The following is a 17865-nucleotide window of genomic DNA, read 5'->3' as shown; positions in this document are numbered from 1 at the left end:
CGCCCAAATTTTTGTCCTCTTCTGCAGGTCGGCACCTTAGCTGCCATCTGTATCTTATATTTTGAACGATACAAATTAGGGGTGTGTAGCTAAATCGATTTTATTTATTTATTTTGATCTTGGTCTCGAATATTATTTTTAAGCAAAGTTCTTTTACAGTAGAGTTGCATGGCTTTTTCGTGAAATCTTGCTGAAAATCGGTCTTAAAAAATAGTAATTATAGATGGAAGTTGAGTTAAGCCACTGACAATTCTAAATACAAAATAAAGTTTAATCGAATACAACGTTAGCAATTTTGGTTTTCAGCAGGTATAAATAATTTCACCTTACGTGCTGTAATATTACGTTGGATTAGAATTATAAGCCATTTGCACGTGCAATTTGTTTCGCTGTCAATTACAGTTATTTTACGCTACTACTGTGCGTATTTGAACGAAAGGATAGCTTTTCTTCGCGGAATAAACAGTGGAGCGATTAGAAATTGCTACTCTGTGAAGAAGGATGGCGAACCATAAGCGTATTTATTTATTCAGGAGGAGTTTCCAAGTTTTACTTTAGAGGAATTGTTTCGAATAAATATGTAAATGGTGAAATGTACTCGTTAATTGCGCATACCGCTCCATTATCGTCGGACTTGGTCTGTTTACTAACTCGAAATCACACGAAGTTGCTGCATAATTTCCATTACCGACAATTTTCCGCAAAGTGGAGCTAAGAGTCATATATAGGAATAACTCCCATGTTGTATTCAGTAGACATAGTTTCACCATTAATTCAAACCCTTGTTTAGAAAATGTAATTTTTAATAGCAATTAGTGTATTATCTTATTAGGCAAAATGGCAGAGTCGAGTAAATACGGTTAATTCGCAAAGCTAACGAATTAAGATTTTTGTTGAAATTGTTATAACCACCGTGACCGATGCAAAGTGTGTGGTCGATGAAGTATTCAGAGCTGGACGATACTAAAAATTATACGAACGTCTCGTATTCATTGCATCGTGTTCGCCTTTGCGGAACTTAGCGGGACTTCGACGCTAGGTGTGACAGTGACATCGCGTTACACTAGGAATATAATTCTACGTGGCAAATATCCAAAATGATTCTGACTGCTCCCAATAACTTAAAAAAAAAAATGGTAATTGAAGTTAGCCGAGGATATAAACGTCTACTCTACAGCAAATCGCACGAGTGGTGGCGTCATCTGTAAAATACTATCTAAACCTTACTTAAATATGTTTCCAATACGATTATATTTTATACTCTTGATATACGAAAGATTTAATAATATATTTAGAATTAAACGTGTAGACGTAATGGATTCGTGAAAAATACGAATAAAATATTTTAGAATTTATTCAGAAATGGACTAAAAATACAAAACTATTTATAGGAACTTCTTGGGGGGGAGAATTCAAATCTATATTAAGAAAGTAAAAGATAGAAAAATATAATGATTAAAATGGAAGCTAAACATTTGTAAGAGCTACCATCCTGAAAAGGACGTGAAGCACTTCTTAAGAAGCACCACCATAATAAATAACAGGGATGCTCCCCTCGAATAATCGTCACGAATAAACAACTGCATCTCGAGTTGATTCGTCGTCCATTATTCGAATGGAATTTCGCCCATTTCCGGTGGCCACCGTTCGGAGGCGCGAAAGATGATCGGGACGAGGGGAAAACAAGCGAGGACCATACGATGCACGAGGCATATCTTTCATTCAAATAAGTCGGCCTCGTTTCGTCCTAGCCGCTTTCTCCTGCTCGATTGGGAAGGATCGGTAAGAAGATGACAGCTCGATAAGGGACGCCTTAAGAGAAAGACCGCGTGTCCCTCGGGGAGATCAACTTTCGGTTTCGGGTACGCGCGGGAAGGAAGCGGAGTCGCCTTGATCGTTGACCCAGTTCTCGAGCCGCCATCCTCGTAAATCGGAAAAAATCCACACGTGCCGCGACGTTCACGAACAGGAAGACATTTTTTACCTGTTTACAGTGGACGAGGAAGGGGGACTAACACCATTCTAATGAAACGAGCCAATCAGGTTTCCTCTCCTTCGTACCTATCAAACGAGTATCCAGAAAGATCAACCTAGGCCACTTCCTGTATATCAAATAACGGAAAATAAACTCTACGGTCTTTGAAATTTATTGACATTCAATGAAAATATATTGTAGAGGAGATTCAAATCCATGATCCTCGAATCCATAGACAACCGCTTTTCCTACGCGACCAATCTCAAATCCTACGATTCGTGTCCTTCTTTGTCTCCTTGTTCTTGGGAGTATGGGGAGGAGGAGGCGATACTACAATATTTTAAAATAAATCCCAGTCATTTAATCAAAGAACTCCTAAACATTAACCATACGATCAATTTCGTTTCAAAAAGAGCAAAAGGAATCCATCCTGGAGATAATTATCTAAAATAAAATCTTCACGATCCCTGTATACTTCGAATATCTAACATTTCGTCGTGATCGCAGATATCCCGTTTCCATAAACGCGAGGCGAGAATTGCCGGACGAAATTCTCCGGCAGACGGGAGCACGGGGGCCCAACTGACCTGATTTCTTTTCAACGGAGCACGTTTTCGCCAGAATTCGGAGAAATTCACCGCGAGTGGTGAAAGTGTCGGATATTGATTGAATCTTCGTATTGCTGACACGAGGATGTTCGGTTGCCTCTAGTAACGGTGTCAGCGAGTCTGTGAATGATCGAGCGCTCGAAGCGGCGAAGTCGACACACATTCCGTGCATCGAAAAGGAGAAAACACCTTTATGATGGACTGTAACGTTCCCCGCGCGGTTGCGGAAGCGTCGAGAGAAACCGCGGACCGATTAGAAGCTCCAATTTTTACGCCACGGTAAGACAACTCGCTCTGAATTCAAATTAATTTCAATCCAATTACAGCCGTTTAAAACGACCGCTGGAAATGGAGTTATTTTGGTCATGAGGGTCTGGAGAGAAATTGCGAGTCAACTAGGGAGTAGTGCAATTTTAATGGCGAAGCGAGGAAATTAAGCTAATTGGAAACTAATTTTTATGGTGGAGTAAAGTAGGACTGAACATTAGTTCATTTTGTTCCAGCTAATAGGATTCAAAATGGCCACTGATGGTTACGGAAGATTGGAGAGAAACCGAGTCGATAGGAAACTTCAAAGTTTAGGTGGCGCTGCTGCTTTTACTTGTGACGCCGCTAGTTTGCGTACTCGCCGTGCGCTGGAGTTAGAAGCTTCAGATTCCCCTTTTAGAAAAGAGACGACCTAAGGGTAGCCTTGGGATATATCATTATACCAGACTGACCAATATACTAATCAGTGACACAAGAACAAATATTCTAAATTAATTAAAGACTGCGACTTCCGCTAAGAAGGGAAAATACTTCAACTACGACTAAAAGTCTACTCAAGAATCACGTCATCATCAAATCGAGAAGCTCAAATTTCCCTAAGTACCCGACAAAGCCACTCGCGAACGACCTGCCAGCCTTCCAGGTGAACGCGAATCCTATTCAACCTGATTCATAAGTCGAAATTCGGATCTCGCCAATTCCATGGTCCCTCGGCACGTAATCGATCTATCGCCACTCCCCTGGATATCGCGAATCCCTCGATTCCCACCCCTCCCTACGGGAACCCGTCGAATCGTACGCGAGTCTGTTCTCGCGTGTCGATCGTCGATCTGGTTTCAAGGATACACGATCGTCCGTGTGGCGTGGCGTCGTCCCGAGGAACGAGCGAACGGTTTCGAATCGGGCCTAGTTATACCTACCAGCCGACGTTACGTATATGTATACCGTATCGGCGAGTACGTCGAAGGGAAGTGGAACAGAAGAGAAAGGTATGTAGAGAGATGAACTAGTTTCGTTCGGCGATCTTGCCGGGCGTCGATCGTCCATCGGCCAGCCCGATCGTTTCTCCCACCCGCGGTTCCCGGATCGAGGAACAAGGACGTCGGTGCGAGGGGTTGCTAGATCGAAATGACAGGGTAAGGAACTGCAGGTTGCTTCGAAGATATCTCCAACTCAGGTGGAATTAACTTTCGTAGGGAGGCAGAAGTGATGACATGTTGGATGTAGCAGGTGAATATTGGCTTCGGAGAGAATTCATGTATGAGGTATGTTGGTATGTATGAGGTACTCATGAAATTTAAATATATTCAATTCTTGATAGGGGTGGTAATGTTTAGAGTACGAGTTAACGTGCTTTGTTGGGTCTAGTATTATAATTATGGATTTTGTTCTGGATCTCAAACCAATTTATTTTAGGCCCACCCTCTTAAAATTTTAGCAGAAAATTTTAAACAGTTAATCCTTGATATAACGCACTCAACAAGGTTACGTGTGCTGTTGTATCAAAGGAGGGTAGCGATTTTATTTAACCTGCTGGTGAACTTTTTAGGGAGGCTGTTGTAGCAGTAGACTAAAGCAGGATCAAAGTAAAAGATTTGTAATTAGACTCTTCAGCAAGTACCCTATTAGATTCCAAGAAAAGTGTTGAATTCACGTGCTTGCCATTATGATTATACCTTTGCCTACATTAGAAGTAATAATCTCGAGTCGTAAGAGCAAGAGTGATATGGCGGTTCGACCCAGATCCGTTGATGGATCCATCAGCTAGACTATTCTAACGAATCCTGTATCAACCTGCCAATTGGATGTCATCTCCGGCACGTGGAGGCTTTAAGCTCGGTAGGAAGATCGATTTAAATAACAGTGATGTAGTGGTTGAAGTGTTTCCGATTGGTAGGTACTCCCGAAGCAGGATACGGTATAAAAGCCTCGTTGTTAGAGAGCTAAGGTATCATGAAGAGTACGAAGACTTTTATTTTCATTAGGAAGTCACTTTTTATGAGCGTGCGCTTTGGTTGTTAGCAGTTCAAGGTCACTCAGTTATAGGTTGAGGTACAGAAGGACGACGTTTGAGATAAAATCGCTACCTTCTCTCGATATAACAGCACGAGTGACCCTGTCGAGTGCGTTATATCAAGGATTTACTGTTTTGAATTTTCTCTTAAAATTTTAATGGGGTGGCCCCGAAATAATTTGACTCGAGTCACAACAGAAAGAAATAAAAATTACAAAGAAATATTTTCTTTTTATTCAAAGCTATTCGCATAGATCAGATATCGAAGACATGTTTTGTTTATGAATAATAGCGAATCACGTTTCATGCTCACATTAACGAAGTCGAAAGCAATAACTTTTTACTATCTTTTGAAAGATATTTCTGAGATGATTTTCACTCAACTATATCCTCGACACTCTTGAGACAATTAAGATAATCCATATAATAAAATCGCCCCCATTAAAAGAGTAATCGTCTCTACCCTCGGTTAGAGGTCCGAATAACTACCTCCCCGCTTTCAAGTGAATTGCCAGTCCCTTGTCACTCGAAAGCGGGGATCACTCTACTTGTACGCTCCAGTGCGAGCCGAAATGACAGGATACTCGAAGTGGTTTCCTTTGTTTCAGTAGCCACTATCAACCAGTTAGTAAACCGTACGTTCAACAGTGAAAAGTTTCGTTTAATAGAATGTGTTACTAGTTTTGATCAGAAAAATATCGAAAATGGGTCGAAGAAAGTCCCAGCGATGAAGTGAAATCGATCGAGTTCTGCTTTTACTTCATCTTTTTGTTTCTTGCAAGACAGTCGCTGTTGAAGTATTGATTCACTGCACAGAATCGATTAAAATCCTGTTGCACTTATGGCAAGGCTTGCTAATGAGTTCATTAATGCCATCGTTATTTAATTGGTGAGACCCATTTTTCCAAGTAATTTTATAACGCCAGAATGGCGTTCTAGATTTTCCAAAGAACTCGTCAATAGCGGAACCAGCTGAAAAGAACTTATTTCCACATGCTACTTCCTCAAGTCTCTATACAGTGTAGCCAATCAATAAGAAGCTATGAAGCCTAGAAAATCGCATTCAGCACCTGTAAAACTACAGATAAATAAATTCCCTACCTTCCCTCGCTATAACAGCACAAGTGAGCCTGTTGAATGCGTTATATCAACGATCTACTGTTTCAATCTATCTTCTAAAATGTTAAATGCCCCAAAACAAATTGGCTCGAGTCACACCAAATTCCAAAGAAGCAAGTAGCGACAAACACCCGGAGGAGTCCATAAGTATCACAGGGTCCATTCTCCTAGCGGATCCATAGACGACAATACTCTTGCTCTCGCTAATCTGCAATGCTCCCCCACCACCCTTGTCAAACACTTATTCTTCCAAGCTATTTCTTTCCCCGCGAAACGACCGAACGACTCGATCAACCCGGAGGCATGGGCGTGCACGCGTGACATTCCTAGCGAAGCTCTCCTAGGCGTAGTCGTCCACGCGGAATAAATTACTCTCCTCGGTTGGAAACGATGGAAAAAATAACACGTAAAAATCCCGTGGAAATCACGATCCACGCACACGCTAATCCCGGTTAATTGCATTTGGGGAGGACGCGCGGGAGGCGCTGGAAAACGTTTCGAAATCGGCCACGTTCTCTTCCGCTCCACTAAAGCGCGGAAAGAGGGAAAGGAAGCCGGGACGGGCGGAACCGTATCAAGAGGCGCGCTGATATCCAGTGATCTAGAATAAGAGACGACGGAGAGGCAACGGCGGACCAGGGGAAAATCGCGAAAGGATGAAGGGAGACGGTCTCTCGAACGAGGCATCGGCCGTCTGGCGCACGAGGAGACGGCCTAGCAGCCAACCGCGGCGTAACGCTCTGAAACGCCTTGGAAACAAGAATTAAAGGAATCCGCGAGAGGATCGTCCGAGCGAACGAAAAATTGCAGGCTAATGCACATGGTAAGAACAGAGAATGCCTGGGCAGGTCTGGCTGCCCCTGATGCTCTCGTTGCTTTTTTCATAGCACAATCACCGGCCGCCTCGTGCAACTATATAAATGAGATTTGACGCCAGCCACGATGCACCACTCGGACCTCCGCCGTAGGTTCCGCTGGATCAGTACACGGTTACCTTGTGTTGCACCAAGTGTAGTATATACGTATTAGCACCTGTGTCGTACGGAAACTCGCTGTAGAGCACCTGTGCCGTATAGAACGAGGAATAAACGAGCCGTAGTTCAGATAGACCCGTGACGATGGATTGGTCAGGGAGCAGCCCGAGATTAGGGGAACGTCGTTTGTTGGCGCTGTGCCTGACGGTGATCTGCATGATGGCTACCGTTCAGAGGGTCCGTTCCGTGGACGTCAACGACACCAAGGATCCGTGGACCGGAATTTCCAGCAGTTGCTCAAGCACGGACGCGAACAACATGTCCGTGTCCTGCTACGGGATGAGGATCGTCAGGAAGATCGTGCAACAGGTCCTGGAGAAGACCAACAAGGAGTCGAATATCGAGATTTTCGACGGTGTCAGCTTGGTCGAGGTACCTGGAGGCGGACCTACCAGGAAAGGAAAGCTCATGAAGGGTTTCGGCAGCATGGGGTCGTTGGTGCAATTCTTGGAGGGACGGGAGCTCAGAATTAAGCTGCCCAACCTGCTGCCGCAGAACATCGAGAGCGCTCTGCAGGAGAGTCTACCTACCGAGCAAGGTTCATTGAAGATTTACTTGGGTGACTCGGGGTGATTGGGCTTCGTGTAATCAGGGCGGTTCTCTTTTCAGGCAGGGCTCGTGGAGGCGGAGGATATGGCGGTCTTGGAGGAGGCGGCGGCGGCGGAGGCGGTGGTGGCGGCAAGAAGGGCGGAAATAACGGAATACTCATTCTGGCGATGATGATGGGTGAGATTTCTTTGATCTGTTGTTTGTATTCCCCTTGAATAAGTATAAACCTTTCAGACCTAGCTTCTAAAAAACCGACACTATTAAGATTTTTTGTATTTTTTCCATGCTAACTTTAGTACAAGTTAATCCTGAAAATTAAATGACAATATTACCAGAAAAAAAATAGTTCACGTCTGAAAGGGTTAAAATAATTTTTGCTGTATTTATTCATATATATTTTACGGATATATATCAATTATGTTACAGATTACAATCACAGTAAACATGAGAACTAAAGTTTTAGTCACTGTCTCTCAACGTATTATATTTAATAATTATTCATATTTACGCTATCACCCATTAAATATGGCGTGCATGACTTTAAGGGTTGAAATCCCAAACTAATATACCTATTGACTGATTTTCAGGTAAGATGATGGCGGCGCTGGGATTTGGGGCGCTGGGTCTGCTAGCCATGAAGGCGTTGATGGTGTCGGCATTGGCGCTGATGCTCTCGTTGATCGTCGCCGTGAAGAAGCTGACGAGTGGTCACGATAGCGGCGGTGGGCACCACGTGGTCTACGCTCAGGACGTCGGCCACCACCATTATCGCAAGAAGAGGTCTCTAGGGGAGGAGGACCACGATTTGCCGTACAGAGGATACGCGCACCTGTACAACGACATGAAAATGTCCTGATGCGCCCAAGCCATTGGCTCCTCGTGAATCATCCTCTTCTGACAAACTGACTCGAGTGGGGATTCTTCACCTAACCCTCCATTGCACGAATTTTATTTTATCTCTCGACAAAGAAATTATTGTTCGGATATTATATCCGATATCGGATTTATATATCCACGAATTTACTTGCATGTCCTTGGACGTTGATTAATTCATGGATTAATTAATGTCTGAGTTAAACGGTGGTCGACTCCGCGGAACTATCAGGTTTCCCTGTAAAGTTCACTGTGTGAACTTTAGCAGAAATTGTTTGTACCGAGTGGCCCAATTTAGTACGTTACGCAATAGAGGGTTAAACATGACAGGACACGTTCTGACGGTGACAGTAACGATAACGATGACGTTGACGTACTTGGACGACTGTAGAAAGTGACGACGCATCGCGCGAAGCTGCGATATGGGACAAACTTGAACCCTCGACGACCGTACCTGGAACCTGTGGACTGGACTGGACTGGACGCTGGAGAAACCAAAGTACACGCACGTTCGAACGTCTTATTTATTACTTCATTCTCTACACTCATCCTCCATTATTTTTGTATTTACTCATTTATTTATTACGCAAGACGAATAAAAAGGATGTAATATCGTTGATTTAAGGGCTGAGTGTTCCATTTATTGCGACCGAAGTGGACAAAAATGGGATGCTCGAGGGATTTGCTTGCGTCGAGTGATGCGTCCACTAACTTTTTCTAGGAAACAAGAATTCGTATAAAATAATTTCGTTGATAATTGTGCCGTTTACCGAGGATCGTATATCGGCGATGGACCGGATGGGAGCGTGATCGATTAATCGCGATCCCCAAGCGGAGGAAAATCGAACAACGAATCGCGCCAACGAGGAAAGTGTGCCAACGAGTCGTCTGGCGTCGTGCGTTGCATATCCTCCTCGCTCGATCGTTTCCGAAGCGAGCGATTAAGCGACTGCGTATCTCTCCTAATCGAACGGATTAACAACCGTGAAACGGCAAAAAGTACAACTTTGTCGGCCACCGTCTGCCCGTCAACGGATATCCGTGACGGCAGTGGGACTAGGACTACTTGTTGCATTTTTCTGCTCTGGAATATGCTACGAATACAAACCTGGAGCTGACTAAATTTTATTCGAATATCTGACCATTTCTGTTCCGTTCGTATAATTGATTCATCAAACATTTGACTTTACAAATATATAACTGCTTGATGTATAAATATTTGATTATACAAGTATTCTCCTGTCTGAATAATTGACTAATCAAATACACGACTATTTAAATATTTGACTACTCGAACTTGTGGTTGGTTGAATATCTGACTAATCAAATATACGAGACTTTAGAAGTATGATTATTCAAATACATGGTTATTAGGATACTTGTCCATTTAAGTTTTAACGTTCGAAAAGTAAGATTCAGATTAATATAAAAACCCTTATATGTCCTTTCGTATATCTGTTTATCGTCCTTTAAACGTATCGATTAGTACCAAATGATTCTGCTCCATGGAAACCTCTCGCCATTGAGCTAATTCGCGCGAGTCTTTCTCGCGGAAGAAAGACACGGCCAAGAAAGCTTTGGGCTTTGGGGTCTTTCTATGCACCTTTTCCTGTCACTGACCCCCACCACTCGAGCCATCTTACCCCCACCGTGTTCCTCGATCTGGGCCCGTTCACCGCTCCTCTCGTCCAGTCGAGCCTGGAGGGGGTAAGACCCACTGGCACACATTCCAACCGCTTCCTTTTTTACGTTTGGAATATCATAAAACGGGAAGATCCCGCTCGAAATTGGCTCAGATCGCCGCGCGACTTCCGCGCAGGCGCATCGCCCGGCCGATGAACCTGCGCGGATGCAGTCGGAGATGGGCAAAATTCTTATGCAGATAACAAATTTTGAATAACGAATAAATCCCTTGTTCGCCGAAGGGACTCGAAGTACCTCCGAATAATCTGCATAGAAAATTAATTTCGAGGAGATGAATGCAACTCCAGACTTTTCCTTCTAGAGAATGCTTCCATACATTCAAATTTCTTTCAGTTGTATATATAAAACTGATAATAACACTGTACAAAAATTCAACATGGAGGGTTCGGTACGACCTACTTACGAAGTTATTAGATTCGTGTGGAAATTGGTGTCGAAGAATTTTTAGGGCCTCGAATAGGAAATCTGATATAAAGATTCTAAAATTCAAAATGGGAGAATCACGTAGCTTGAATCTGTGTCGTGAGTTCGAAGAGATTAATCGGTATAGTGATTTCAATGGCCGTAAAGCGAATGATCACCGAGGGCCTCGACGTTGGCGTCTAAAAATCGGCCAACGGGCGTCGATTTGAATTTTAAATTTTCCATCCGTCGATCGGCAATGACCGTGGAATGTAACGGACTCCTCTCGCGACGGAATCGTCTCTGCTGTGCCAGAAACCGCGATATTAATAGACGAACGACGAGCTCGAGAGGTGGCGATCGACGGAGGCGTTCGATACCATCGTATGTTGCAATCGACGACCTATCATCCTCTGGAATTTCGAAAAGCGTAAATTTCCCTCCGTGATGTACGGTCTAAAGTGGGCCAGACATTTGATTTTCTAGTCGATTTTCTCTTCTCATTCACATTCCTTGAAATATTAAGATCGTCTCCAATTTTTTAAATGGGAATTATATTCTTACGCGTGATTAATCAAATCGAAGAATGCATCGCGTGGCCATCTTCGAACTGAACAGGATTCAACTGAAATACTTTTCATCGAAGTTATCATTTATCGTAAATAAAATAATAGTTAGCACTTTTACATAAGAAATGATAAACTGTATCTACTAATGTATGAAACAATGATCAATTCTGCTAAAAAAAATTAATTTTGCATACATTCATGCATTTACCAACAAGAAAACTAATCACAGTGAAGTATGTGACCATCGAAACCATACAATATTTATTTCCCAATTGGACCGTTCACTGCACAAATCGATTAACTCCACTTTTTGAAAATCTTAAATTTCAGCGTCAAAGTCCCTGTTATAGTCGTAACTTTTATATTTATAATAACTTTCTTGGGTAATAAAGATTAACACCATTGAACAACATTTGTTTGGCCATTGAATAATAAATAATTTACTTCGAAGGGCATTCGGAGTTAATCGATTTGTGGAATGAACGGCTCAATTATTACTCACATTTTCTTATAGTTATTAAAATATGGGCGCCATATGGGCGCCATTGAGACCCATGGAGCGTCGTCTGGAATTTCGAAAAGTAGAAATCTGCCTGTCTGGAGCATCCCATCACCTGGAAATGTGTCTGGAAGACGCTCTGGAGTTACAGGCACCATTTTACACCGGGTCCATTCACGAAAACGATCTAACTTTCGTTTTTCCTCGGCGATGCAGGTGACGCCAGGCGAACGCAACCGAGTTTACGGCGCTATAAAAATTTAATCGCCATATCGTTCGTCGTCCTGTCGTTTGGGGAGGACGTAAACGAATGCAGAGCATCGATTTTGATAAAACCGTCAGCATAGGACGAGACGAAGACGAACAGTCTTTCTGTGGCGACTCATTTGTCGCAAATCTTTTTTTAAATCTGGTGTAACAATGTAATAAATCATTGGAAACTGTGATACTTTATGTCAAAATTTATAACGTCTCTTATGGTTCCAAAGATGTCGACAAAAATATGAAGAGTTTGCATAGTCCTGTGCAGGTCATCCTTTATTTTCTTTAACTTTCTTATTATTTTATGTACCTTTTAAATCGTCCTTCGACTCTTTCTTATTGTTTACCGTGCCTATAAAAATAATTCACATAGTAATTATGTCTTTTTTATTACACTTCATAGATGTAGAGTAATAGTAAAGTAAAATAAGCTTCTGAAACATAAAAAAGCCATATAGTTCGATATCCTTGACCCAATATCGATACGACTTGGATCAGATTTTCACCATCGACAGCGACGCGGAGTCGATCACCATTTTCCCTGTCGTAGGCGGAAAAATGTCAGCGTCATTGAAGAGTAAACGCTATACTTTATTGACCGATTTCGCGCGCGCGCGCGACCGTTGGTACTTTCTCGTCGAAACTCGTGATTTCACGAGGGGGAACTTATGGTCCGCGAACGTTTCGCGATGGCGACGAAATCACAGGGAATTTGCAAGAAATCTTGCGTGCGGGCTGCGTTCTGGGTTAAGATACGCTGCCATTAGTGGACGTATGTAACCGGACGTTTCTCTGGTTACGAGTGAAACGCGGTATGCTAAACGCGATGAGTAGAAAAAAATGTTAATTCCGCTTATAATCGGCGTCCCTTTATCATTCATTTCTGCACGGAATGTCTTCAGAGGGAAATGGAAGAAGAAAGCGAGTGAGTCACACTTTTCCAAGATCTGTTTTAATGGGACATGTTTCAATTCATTTCTATTCATTTTCCAATTTGGAACTATTTCTATTTCTGTTCGAATCTATCGTGTAAATATTATATCTATTTCATCTGTCAACGTTTGAGAAGAATTTTCTTTACTTTGAGAATGAATGTATAATTTTGTAATAGGATCCATAATGGGATAGGACAGAACAATGATGGAGGAGAGTATTGACAGTGGTCCGAAGCAAGCATCTGCATAAAAGGTAAAAGTTTGTAGGCCACGCGAGCCATTCATGAACCGCTCGATAACATATTTTCCATAATTTCACATTTCACTTCGCGACTCGTCCGGGTCTGCGCGACCGTGAATAGAGGTCGGCTCGAACGCCTCGGCGCAGGATGTTCCTAATATGTACGTTCTATCGCGTGTGGTTCGTCCAACAACCAGGAATTAACGCTAAAACTGAAAGTGGCCGCATCTCGGAACACGAGAAACTTCCGAGGTCTACTGACACCGTTTCCGAACTTGAAAACCCGTCAGCCGTTTTGCAAATTCCGATCGGAACTGCAAACATCTTTCTAAGGAGTCAGTCCATGCTTTGTCCGTTCGGTAACAGGCTTCTCTTTCTTGCCAATTGTGTCGAAGCTGTTGTCAGGGGCTCTGAAAGTGCTTTTCAACGTGACTATTGTTTCTGTTTCTTCTATGGAGTATTCACTTCGTACATAACTTCATCTTCGATATATGGTTAACTCTGTTCCTTTGGAATAGATGAGTCACTTCCTTCGTTTTCTTCTTTTGAAGAACAGGTAACGAAGTGATCATACTTCGTGGGCTAATTTGCATCTTCCTTTTCCTTGGTCATCTAATCTCCTCAAGTTTCCGTTGTGCGATGTATTTAATTTGACACACAAAGTAGTAAAGTCTGAGTGCTTGTGTTGAAAGTCATAGGATTTAAAAATGACCTCAAAGAACTCCATCCTATGGACCTAGAGGTCTCATATTACGCATTACAAGTTTTCTTACAGAATTAGGTTTATATCCTTTCTTATCTTCCTCTCGCAACCCAAGACTCGTTTCCAGTATCGACACCAATATTTAGTAAAGAAAAGAAATCACACGGATGGATCTTCGTCCCGTGCGGATAAATCTAGATCTTCCTTCATTTTCTTCTCTTTTTAGGAAGGAGCAACAGACCAGTTCGACTTCCTAGCTTGTCTACCACTTAATTTCCTTCTCGTTCTTCATTAACGCTACATTTACACAATTCCGTTTTTACTTCAGCGAAATCGATCTAGATAAGAGCGGCTCGCGGTGAAAGTTTACATAATCCGCACGAGCAGGCTCAGCCACGCCTAATTTCGTGATCCCCTTATTCTCATGGACCAACACAAATATCATTAAACCATGCGTACACTCATGAATTTTAATTTATATTTTTCTTTTTTAAATTTCTATTTATAGGCTATATCAAGACAAATCGATCATAACTTGTTATCGACTTCAGGACTTTATATGTAACCGAAGTATGGGTCTAGACACATAATTTCAGGTGGAATTTAAGTCATAAGTTTGCTGGTTTCGAATTTGTTTAAAAAATACAGGACTTTCTATTGAAAGACCATCGAAGTAAAGATGCCAAAATTCAACGCTGTATTGACGCACGTATATACCAACATATTTTTCCATAGCAATTTTTGTTAAAATCAATATTTAACGAGTGATCGAAGTTTTTTTCAGTTACGTGCTCCGTGTCCTGTATATTTAAACAATATATATCAATGTTGCTATGGAAAAATATGTTTATATATATATATACGTATTTTCTAAACAAACTCAAAATCACCAAGCCTATGACTTAACCATCTCCTAATACGATATGTACTACATCCAGCTACAATTTAAACAAAATTTGCAGCCCTTCGATTAAAAGAAATTTAGTTATTTCGATCATCGAACGAATTGCTCTCCTTTCTTATCCTAAGCGCAGCTGATCAAGGTTGGGCGTGTCTGCAGCGTCGCTCGGCGCATTGGAGAAACGTCGGTTTTACTTTTTAAGAACTCTCGGCTGCTCTCCCGACGGGAGTGAAGGATCAACGAAAGGATTCCGCCACGCTGGCCGAGAAAGGATGAATGAGCACTGACGTAAGATTGCGCGCGAATTTCCTTTTCATCGGGTCCCTTCCCGCTCCCTGGCACTCGGCTCGCTCGAATTAACGGCGGTAGCTTCCGTCTTATTAGCGTCGATCACGCTGGCTTTCATTGTCCGTGACCGCAGACATTTTCCACGCCACGACGATTATGTCAACTCGCTTAACCGAGCTGAGGTTACGTGGAATCCTTTGTCTCCCGTTCTCGGGAAATCGAGGCCGTCTTTCCTGAGAACCACAAGACTGTTTGACTAACAACTCCTCATTCCCCTGCGCGAGAAGATGCTGTCTATATGCGTCGCGTATTCGATTATATGTACATACCGAAAGATGGGGTAAAATACCGTTTCGAAGAGTTCCGAGTGCTACTAGAATTTCGTGTAGTCAATTTTATTTTGAGTTAAATAGTTTGCGTGTAGGAAAGAGTGTGCAAGATTTAATCCTTTAACCCTTGGAAGCCTGATTTGCCAAATTACATTTAAAAAAATACCAATGTATTTATTATTTGAACAATGTCAGCATCATGCAATGGTAACATACATAAAGCCAAATATTAAAAGCATACAAATTGCAAGTGTACAGTTCAATTTAAAAGTCCAGTATCAAATTCGAAACTTAGAGCATTTAAGGGTTAGAATATTTAGGAATTCGGAAGGCTCTCTTTGAAATGCTTCAATTATATTAATGTATCATTAGAATCAAGCATGAATTTATATAATTCTAAATCGTGCATTCTATACCAGCTTATCTGTATCGATAATTCCTTCTTGCAAAAAGAGAACACGATTCTAAATTATCGCCATCATGCTTAACGAAACCACGAAACTCACCAGCCCCCATAGATTCGATAACCCTAAGATCTCTCTAAAACAGTTGAAAAAGTGCTCTTCTAATCCACTGACCTAGAACGCCGCGACAAATCGGTGTCCACGTATCGCACAGTTCCTCTCTTCAAGGGGTCAATAGTTTCCAAAATCACGAGAGTTTCTCCCACGTGGCATCGATCGGTGGATTTCTCAGAGGATACCGATACATCGACCCCGAATATCGGGCGATCGTAAAGTTCCCCCGAGATCGTTCGCGCGTGATGTTTTTTCCTGGAGCACAGGTAACGTCTCATTGTCGAGGAGAGTCACGGGTGTCGGTGGCGATGTTCGCGACGACACTGGAATTTCGAATGGCGGGGAACGAAATTCCACCGCACGGGTGGCACCTACACACGCGGAGATTTCGCAACCGAAATTCCACCGGGTCGTTCTTTGTAACCGCTCCGAGCGAAACGAAAACGACAAGAGGCGTTATCGTGAGAGTCAGTGCGCGGGGTCAGAGTAGAAAGTGGTGTTCGCGTGTGGGGCCCGATGAAGGTCGGATCCGGGATGTTTGAACCTGATCTATACCAGTTTTCTTTCATTCATGACGATCCTGTTCGCTGGCCAGGAGAGAGTATGGCGATTTCTGCCCTCTCTACCAACCCTCGTGGAAATTGCGAACGGAATTGAGACTTTTCGCGGGACCATTCTGTGGTCGAATTGCCTTTGGGAATTAATTCCGAGGAAACGAATTGTGTGACTCGAGTTTACGGTTTATGTATTCTTTATACATATCTTGAGGGATGAGAAAATATTTTTTTAGGTGTGTATTTTTCTAGGTTGATCAATGGAATATTTTTTAGAGAGGAAATAGCGAGTCTTTCTCTTCATTTAAAAATTATTTGATTTATCTGATTTCTCAGAGGGCCATTCCTCACAGTTTCCTGCACTAGGTTCGTCGATCCCCTTCCAAAGTCTACTTCCTACTTATGCCTGGTTCTTATCTCTAGCGTTTAGTACTGTTATCCCGAACACGATTTACCGCTCTCTCGGCGCCATTAATTGGAGGATGCTCGATAATTGGTCAAGGAGGCTTCGTAGTGCTTGCAGAGTGACCAGAGAAAACGCAGTGCACCGACCGACGACTGAAATACTCCATTTAGATTCTGCTTTGCATGCCATCCTGCCAGTTGGAGGGTCTCCAGATCGTTTTCATAAATCCTAGGCCTACCAGGGAAAATAGTCAGCGTTATTTACATTCATGCGGAGTCCAATGAATTGCAAAAAAAAATTAATAAAGCCATTCTCTCTATTTTCATTCTACTTTTATAAGAATAGCTATGGAATTCACAGAATTTCATATCGAATTCATATAGGAATGAAATTGGTGACTACAGAACGCTCCCCGAAGCCTTACAAGGATCACCATTAAAGCGACACCCATAAAAATACCAAAACCCGCATGTGCCAAATTCGAAAACGATTCACCTCACGCTTTCTCTTCCAAAAATTCCCCAAGAAGGCCCTAAACAAAGAGGACTCGCTAAAAATCTGCACCTGGAATCAGTCTCAGCGTCAAAGCACAATCTGTGACTCTATGGATACCCTTCCAATGAAGAACCGAATCTCTTTCCACAAATCGTATTTTTCTTCCTACGAAAACCTTCTCGAACTCGTGTTACTAACAAAACGGACCACGCCAGTCCCACGTCCAGAGGACGCGGTCGTGGAAACTTCCTAGGTGAAAGATAAAAGGGAACAACGGAAGAGAAGATTTCTCGCCCGAGGCCGGTCCCCGTTGTAGACAGGTCGCAGGTCGCGATGGGCGGTGTGCTGGCTGTCCAACACGTTGAAACACCTATACGCGTCCGTCGGGGCAAATACTTTCGTCGGTCAGGCAGGCCCGGACGTGCCCGCGACGACCGACGACGAAGCATCGGTGACGACACTCATGCAAGGCAAATAGGAAGAAAAAAGAGTCGAGGTGGGGCGACCACGCTGCCGGACGGTAGAGGAGGGGCCCGCCAAATATAAGCTAAAGAGATTGTACGATGGACCACACGAAATTTCACTACGGACGGGACTGGTTTCGGAAAAGGGCGACCATCA

The 17865-nt window shown here is 42.8% G+C and overlaps 1 protein-coding gene across 1 annotated transcript; it reads left to right on the top strand.

The window, feature by feature from the left end:
* The first annotated feature begins 7101 nt into the window (after nt 1–7101).
* On the top strand, nt 7102–8422 carry LOC128889198 (uncharacterized). Its single transcript, XM_054146614.1, has 3 exons — nt 7102–7555; nt 7627–7743; nt 8154–8422. Exons 1-3 carry the CDS (start codon nt 7102–7104, stop codon nt 8420–8422), a joined length of 840 nt encoding a protein of 279 aa, XP_054002589.1.
* The last annotated feature ends 9443 nt before the right edge of the window (nt 8423–17865 follow it).

Source organism: Hylaeus anthracinus, unplaced genomic scaffold, assembly GCF_026225885.1.
Source record: "Hylaeus anthracinus isolate JK02 unplaced genomic scaffold, UHH_iyHylAnth1.0_haploid 0, whole genome shotgun sequence".
In the NCBI taxonomy this organism is placed as follows: domain Eukaryota; kingdom Metazoa; phylum Arthropoda; class Insecta; order Hymenoptera; family Colletidae; genus Hylaeus; species Hylaeus anthracinus.
This window is presented reverse-complemented; position numbering and strand designations above follow the sequence as displayed.